Source organism: Morone saxatilis, unplaced genomic scaffold (genome assembly GCF_004916995.1).
Source record: "Morone saxatilis isolate NCDOM2014 unplaced genomic scaffold, NCSU_SB_2.0 Contig18, whole genome shotgun sequence".
Classification (NCBI taxonomy): domain Eukaryota; kingdom Metazoa; phylum Chordata; class Actinopteri; family Moronidae; genus Morone; species Morone saxatilis.
The window spans coordinates 25,989,943-25,997,674 of NW_023339740.1; the positions used below are offsets into that span (position 1 = coordinate 25,989,943).

The window sequence follows — 7,732 nt, forward strand, 5'->3', positions numbered from 1 at the left end:
TCTGGGTTTTCTGCCTCTCCCTGCACTTTACATTATTTGTTATCTTTGTCTTTTTTTAATGTAATTCTAATCTGTGCAACAACAAAAAAAATAGTTCACAAAAATGAATGAAATGCTGAGTTATAAGTATTTTTCTAGTCTATAGTTCTCTTCTACCCCTTAAAAACCAGGCCCTTTGACCCCTTGTGCTAGTTGGGACCCAGTCATCAAAATCACTTTAATTGGATGTCCTACTGAAAGTGAGCACACGTGAAAAATCCCTTGTGACAGTGAAAGTGTATGTGTGCACAACTACAACAGCAACGTTGTGAAAAAGTTGAACTATGAATAGTTTATAAACTAATGGAGCTTTAATCAAGGACAGTCTGAAATTAATTGAGTTTGTCTTTAACTACTCTGTGGATTTGCTTCTAACATGTCTTGTGTCGCTGCTTGTGACTGTCGACCCCTCTGCCTTCCAGGTCTCAGCTATTGACTTGGCAGGTACAATATTATATTTTAAAGGAATAAAAAGAAAAAGGTTTCATCGTGTGAAATGTTCATTTTCAACTGTCAGTAGGACTTCCACTTTGTCCTACCACATGGCAATATGAGGAGAAACAATCTGAGTCAACATAGTTTTTTATTTTTCATTGTTCAGCTCGACAGTTTCAACATCAATCTATGGTTGGACTCTGTACTTCAGGCTGTAACTGTTGAGAACCGTTGCCACCACTTTATCACCTTGATTGGCTACAGTGAAAAATTACAAGGAACTGGGGGGGCTGGCCATTGCACATGTTCTGGCCCTTCAAGTCAAATTAAATAAAATCACAATAAAAAGCAAGAAAATGAGGCGACAGAAAGAGTAAGACTTTTTTTTTTATAAATCAGGCAAGAACATGATGTGCTTTGGTGGTCGCTTTGGCAGCAGTGCTTCTCTTCCTGGATAATATAACATACCCAGTAACACCTAGCACTTCATGAGCGTCTCCAGTCTTCTCACATTTCAAGTACAGTTTTCATTAAGTGCTAACAAAGGGCAGCATTAATACACTACAAGGCCGCTGTACGCTAAAACCGTTTTGACTTGATTCATTAAGATACAGAAGAAAGATCTGTTCCGGCACCTTCCACCTCGAGCCGCGACAAGACGGAGAGGAGAGCTCGATAGAAAAGCATCAGGGTTTATTTTATTCCATAAATGGAGAGGGAATGACATAAACAACAAGAGGAATTCTCTTTAACAGCCGCAGTAGCACTTGATGGTGTTTCAGAAGAGTATCGGTGAAAAAGGAGAGAAAGCCGAGGACTGAAGATATTGGTGTGTGTCAGAGCAGAGTAAGGTGGTGATGAGACAAACTAATACGTTTTCAGTTGAAATACTGGGTTAGACATTACTTTCGACTTCAATGCAGTTTTCTGGGGCGGCAATTTTGACTCCAAAGTCCTGCTTCAACCAGAAATGAGTGATTGTTTGGAAGATGGTGTTAGTAAAACAGAACAAGGTGCTGGTTTCAAACTTCAGTTGTGCCGAATTACTTGGATCGGCACCAGATGCAACTTGTGAAATACATTTCTTTAGCATGTGATATGAAAGGCTATTTGAGGAGAAAAAAAAAACAACTAAATGTCTATCCCTGAAAAGTTGACATTTGGAAATCCAAAACCAAAATGGTGCCCAGAGTGCAACCTGGCCAAACTCTCAAAGTGCTCCCACCCACCAAAACACCAACAGTCTTATAGCCACACCTCCTCCTCCTCCTCCTCCTCCTCCTCATCCCCAGCTGGTCGGGGGGGACTCAGTAGCGATAGTGGTCTGGTTTGAAGGGCCCCTCGATGGGCAGACCCAGGTACTTGGCCTGCTTGTCAGACAGCTTGGTCAGCTTCACTCCCAGTTTATCCAGGTGGGCGGCTGCCACCTGCTCATCCAGCTGTGGAGACAAAGAAATGAGAGCAAAAAGCCTGTTAGATTAAAAACTGTTTGCTTGTTTTAACTTTAGTTAACTTCTCATTTCTTGATTGTGTTTTGGTGCCTGATGCTGTAGGTCTAAAAACCAGTATCTGTCATACAGCAGTTTACAGCAGCAAGCCTGCAACTAATTATTTTGATTATAGATAATTCTTCAATTCGATTTTTGGTTTGTTATTTTTGTCTTCAAATTGCTTGTTTTGTCCAACTAACTGCCTAAAACTCAACCTGCTCAATCTCAAGCTGGAACAAACAAATGTTTGGCATTTCTGCTTGATAAATGGCGAACAGAATAGCGCTGTGGTCACAGTCTGAAGTCCTGGCGCTCATCATACTTTAGTGTCACTAACTGTGTGAAAGTCAAAACTCTAAAGTTCCCACACTGTTTTCTGCTCCATCTTGGATGGAGCGAGATGTTCTGTGGGTAGAACCCTGCTCCTGGGCCTGTCACTGTTACTTTCTGAGCGTCTGAAGCACCAAATAAACCTTCAATCTGTTCGTTCAGCAGAAGCTGCTCTTCCCATTTTGGTTTTGCATCTTCGCTCAGGTTAAAAGTTCCTGCCCGCTTTATGATCCCGGCTCCTCTGATGTAACCGTTCTCTGGAATACTCACAGACTAACATTTTACATACAAGTTTAAAGATGTCAAATCTGGGCTTTCCTGTTCCAATTTCTTCACTTTCTTTAGGCTTAGATGAAAAATCACTTCATGCCAAGATCCCTGGAAGGAACTTAGACACTAAATAAATCTTAAATCTGTTACATTAGCTTAATCTATTTTAAGTGTACCAGGAGATATCTACAGTTCAAGCCTTGCACCAAAAAAACTCATGTCCAACCTCACCATTCACAGGTTGTTGGTAGAAGAACAACCCTTCTTATTAATGCAGGTGGAAATCAAATCTGGCAAGCCAAAACTCCTCTCTCCAACTTCTCCACGTCACAAATAATTCTAGTTGGTTTTAATGCAAGGTGAATTGAAAATCTGACAGCACTTTGCTTCATTCTGCAAGCAGTGGACGTGAACATGACTCCTTATTAGACGTGTAAAAAGAGATTTTACCACAGCCTGGCCCTGCTGCTGTACTGTGGCTTATGGCAGTTTTACCGTCAGGTCTCTGCAGCTTTTGTCAGCCAACATCAAGAAATTTGCACTCAATTATTTTTTATGTAAAATCAAGAAAGTCCTAAATCATTTGACCTTTTTCAGAGTGTTTGATCACAAGCTTTTCATTTTCTACTCGTGTACAAGGTGTATAAATGCTTTATTGTGTTGTGGCTTCTGACCTTCTTGGGCAAGAAGTAGACTCCCAGGGGGTATTTGGCGGTTTGTGTCCACAACTCGATCTGAGCCAGAACCTACAAGAAAGTACAAGTGATGAGATTCGCACAGAAGCAGAGCAACTATGGTGTTATTGTGTCAATATGTCAAATCAATACACTGCATTAAAGCATACATTACAACTAAAGTGAAGTTCTAGTTTTAATTCCATGTGCTACAGGCCTCTTTTGTCCTCTGGCTCTCACACACAGTACCTGATTGGTGAAGGAGTTGCTCATGACGAAGGATGGGTGTCCCATGGCACAGCCCAGGTTGACCAGTCTGCCCTCGGCCAGGACGATGACGTGGCGACCGTTCTTCAAAAGAAAGCGATCGACCTTTGGAGAAGAGGGAGGATTACATTGATGTGGGAGAGGCAGACAGAGTAGACAGGGTGAGACTACCGGAGAGACGAATATAAGCCACAGGCAGCTGAATGGACAGGTGAACCTTAAACGGGTAGAAATACTGCTGTAATTATCATTAAAAGTTTCAGTCTTCCTACCTGGGGCTTCACGTTGATCTTATCTGCTGCATTCTTGTTGAGCCAGCCCATGTCGATCTCACAGTCAAAGTGTCCGATGTTACAGACGATGGCGTCGTCCTTCATGTTCTCAAAGTGACTAAAGATAAGTAAAGACACTTAACTTGGTATTGTGCAACAGTAACAATTCAGTAATACTAAAGATAATTCCAGCCTACTGAATTCAATTTCAACTACTGAAAGTTCAGCTCTAGGAGAAACATCTGGATTGGTCAAACTCACTGTCCCAGAATGATGTCCTCACAGCCAGTGGTGGTGACGAAGATGTTTCCTTCCTTACAAGCCTCGTCCATGGTGGTAACCTCGTAACCTACAGAGCAAAAGAGAGGGAGCTTTATATACAAACAGTCTGATATCAAGTTATTTTGAAGAAAACTCTTGTCTTATTTAATGACTTCTGCAGGTTAGATTGTCTAAAGGAAAGATTTGAATCCTGAATTTCAGGGTGACAGACAACCCAGTTAGCCCTCTCTCCATGACGTTTAAAATTAGCATTCATGGCCTAAATATACTGTATTTTGGGCTGTTGTCGCCTACCCTCCATGGCGGCCTGCAGGGCATTGATGGGGTCGATCTCCGTGACGATGACGCGAGCTCCGAACCCACGCAGAGCCTGGACGCAGCCCTTACCCACGTCACCATAGCCCGCTACCACAGCGACTTTACCAGCAATCATCACATCAGTGGCTCGCTTGATACCGTCGATCAGGCTCTCCCTGCAGCCGTACAGGTTGTCAAACTTACTCTGCAGGAGGGAGACAGAAAATATCACTACATGTTTTTTTACCAGGATCAAGCTTTTCCCAGACTGTAAACATGAAAGATAGAAGAGTTCCCATCGAGGGCCTGGTGTTGGAGTCAAAGATTTTTTACATACATTTCCATAAGTCAGAGTATTCCCACGACCTCTAGTTCAGAACCATTCAATAAGCTGTATAATTACTGTGGCAGTACAGCCAGAAGTCAGTTTGCTGACTGATTCAATGTTGAGACAAGATACCTTTGTGACAGAGTCATTGACATTGATGGCAGGAATTTTCAGCTCGCCCTTCTTCATCATCTTGTACAGGTTGTGGACACCTGTAGTAGTCTCCTCTGACACTCCCCGGATACCTGGAAACACAAAGTCACGCAATTATGGACAATTGCCCAATGCACTCTTAACACTGTCAGTTAAAGCTCAGTCATGAGTTTTCATGTCATAAAAACTATTGCAACTAGATTGCATCTTCATAGTCTAACCTCTATGGTCACCTGTGACATGCACTGTTAGCAGTTTATGTTTAACACTGGGTGGCGCTGTAAGCAGCCATAAGTCTTCTCCAGGTTTGGACTAATAGTTTCAGCACACAGCGAGGTTTATGGTTTTTTAACGTGTGTAGGTCGGCTATAGTCTTAAAAGGTAAATCCAACCTAAACTTTTCAACGTTTTTCCCCCTCTTTAATTTTTGTTCTTCTTAAGCGGACAATGAAGCGCGCCATGAAACACATCGTCAGCACAAGCACAGAACAAACAAAACAGTGTGCATGTAATTACAGTTAAGCAATGTGTGTTAAGTGTTGGTGGTGAGAATCACTCCGAGTCCTCCGTGCGTTGCAGAGTCTCAGTGCAGACTACCACCGGTCTCTCTCTGCCACCTTATGACACAGCTGCAACACTGACAGTTGAGCTGCAACGCCTCAAGGGGCATTAAATCAAGACGACCATCTTTTGTTACAATATGAACAATATCTGGAGAGAAATCTTTATGGATATTTTTCCCGCTCATGGACAAACTTTGGCTGCATTGTACAAATAATTCACTTTAAAGACTAGAGCACAACTTCTGCTAACACCAAGAAGAAACTGTTATCCAAACTGTTACTAAATCCAACTAGAACATATCTAAAATAAGATATGAAAATATTTACTGTCAATTTTAAGTCAGAATGGAATGATGCAACATGAATGAATTGCATTTGCTGTAACTTAGATCACTGCTGCCATCTAGTGAGCAAAACCCCACTGCAGGTTTAAAGTTTAATTCAAACGTTAAGTGTAAAAATCATCAGCAGCCTGCAGCAGCAAGAAGACCACGAACTACAGCGAGTTGACTGGTGGTAAGATAGTGAAACCCCAACCTGAACTGAACCTGTGAGATCTGAGGTCACTAACTGTATGAGCAGAGATTCAGGAACAAACAGCTCCAGGCATCACTAAACCTTTACCAACAGTAAAGTCAGTGATAAAACAGATCAAACATTTTAAGCCTTTCCAAACTAACCTGCCAGCAGTTTGGGGTACTTCTGGTGGACCATGTTGGTGAGGTCTCCTCCGTCGTCCAGGATCATGTTGAGGGGCTGATTATCTTTGAAGTACAGAGTCTGTTCGATGCACCACACGTATTCCTCATCGGTCTCTCCTTTCCACGCATACACTACACAAAGAAAGAAAACAAATGAGCAAAGTATGTCTCTAAAGAGTCAGGTAGGAATCTTCCCACCTACAGGCGGGGAATCTCAAGTGTTGGTGGTGAGAATCACTCCGAGTCCTCCGTGCGTTGCAGAGTCTCAGTGCAGACTACCACCGGTCTCTCTNNCAACACTGAGTTGAGCTGCAACGCCTCAAGGGGCATAAAGTCATCTGATCTACAATATCTGGTGAGTAAACGCTCTCATTTCAACCCGTTCTGCCTCGTGGACACACAAACCTTTATACTGGATTTTTAATCCTCCTGCAAGAACATTATTGATACTGAAGTATTCTTTAGCTCATATTTAAGACTATTTAAGTTGATCCACCCTGGAGACCGCTCCTGTTTGTGGCTGAGATAGTCAGTACGGTGACTTAAAGCACTTCGTCACAATTACAGACCTCCTTCATACGTGTACGTCAAAGTAATAACTGCCGACATGCACAAACTTGCGAAGGCAATTTTGTAATTCACATTCAGTATACACAGATGTGATGTTACCTGGAACGCCAGACTTGGCGATGGCGGCAGCAGCGTGATCCTGAGTGGAGAAGATGTTACAGCTCGACCACTGAACCTGAGGAGGAAGTGAGAGCGTTAGAAACTGTTTTTCAATATCTGACTGTGAATGGGTTTAATGGGTTTATGGATTTAAATCATTTGAATTAAACAGCAATCACCTAAAAAACATCCAATTGTTCGATCTATAGACATGAACTGAGGTAACCTGGTCATTGGTGCACTAACCTGATTTTACACATTTTAAGAAATGTTAACAAGTTTGTACCTAACTGAGACTGTCAGGGTTTTTAACATATGAACCGACAGCGTGGAAAGCTCTTTACTCCAGGTGTACCTTTGGGTCCGGGACAACTGAATTCAAAGTCCAACCAAAATGAAAAGGCATGATCACGTTTGAGCTCTTCCTGGTTAACAGTTGTTTCACTGGGTGATTGAACAACCTCACGGATAAAGAGCATTGTGTCTGTTGGTGGTGAGAATCACTCCGAGTCCTCCGTGCGTTGCAGAGTCTCAGTGCAGACTACCACCGGTCTCTCTNNTCTCTGCCACCTTATGACACAGCTGCAACACTGACAGTTGAGCTGCAACGCCTCAAGGGGCATTAAATCAATTAACATACGGTTATAATATCTGGTGATTAATATCTCGTATATCTTTACACATTATTTTACCCTTGGTGGACCACAGCCCATATTTTCACCAAGGCTTTGAGGCGATAGTTTAATAAAGTTCAACAAATAACCAGAGAGCGTGTGGAGTCAAATGAATGTTCAAACCTTTGAAATCTTCACTGTCTGTTCTAAGTCTGCATTGACCTCAAGATAAACAGAAAATATTGTAATGTAGGGCCGCAACGATTCCTCAAGTAACTCGATTACAAAAAACGGTGGTGTCAGGCTTCGCCGGGACCGAAAACAGCGAAAATGAGCAAACGCAGCAAA

General features: G+C 42.4%; 1 protein-coding gene and 2 non-coding genes across 3 annotated transcripts in view; all 3 read right to left on the reverse strand.

Moving 5' to 3' along the window:
* Positions 1–603: 603 nt before the first annotated feature.
* Positions 604–7,732, reverse strand: part of ahcy (adenosylhomocysteinase) — an 11,165-nt gene continuing 4,036 nt past the window's right edge. The window contains exons 3-11 of the mRNA XM_035662439.1: positions 6,771–6,846; positions 6,081–6,233; positions 4,817–4,929; positions 4,354–4,561; positions 4,039–4,126; positions 3,778–3,895; positions 3,488–3,610; positions 3,239–3,310; positions 604–1,913 (exon numbers count right to left, since the gene is read on the reverse strand). Of these exons, the coding sequence (XP_035518332.1) occupies positions 1,782–1,913; positions 3,239–3,310; positions 3,488–3,610; positions 3,778–3,895; positions 4,039–4,126; positions 4,354–4,561; positions 4,817–4,929; positions 6,081–6,233; positions 6,771–6,846 (1,083 nt within the window). The 3' untranslated portion in view covers positions 604–1,781. The remainder of the gene's footprint in view (positions 1,914–3,238; positions 3,311–3,487; positions 3,611–3,777; positions 3,896–4,038; positions 4,127–4,353; positions 4,562–4,816; positions 4,930–6,080; positions 6,234–6,770; positions 6,847–7,732) is intronic.
* Positions 5,373–5,508, reverse strand: LOC118328953. The gene has a single exon (XR_004796761.1). It is a non-coding gene; the product is annotated as a small nucleolar RNA SNORA17 (small nucleolar RNA).
* Positions 7,304–7,394, reverse strand: LOC118328954. The gene has a single exon (XR_004796762.1). It is a non-coding gene; the product is annotated as a small nucleolar RNA SNORA17 (small nucleolar RNA).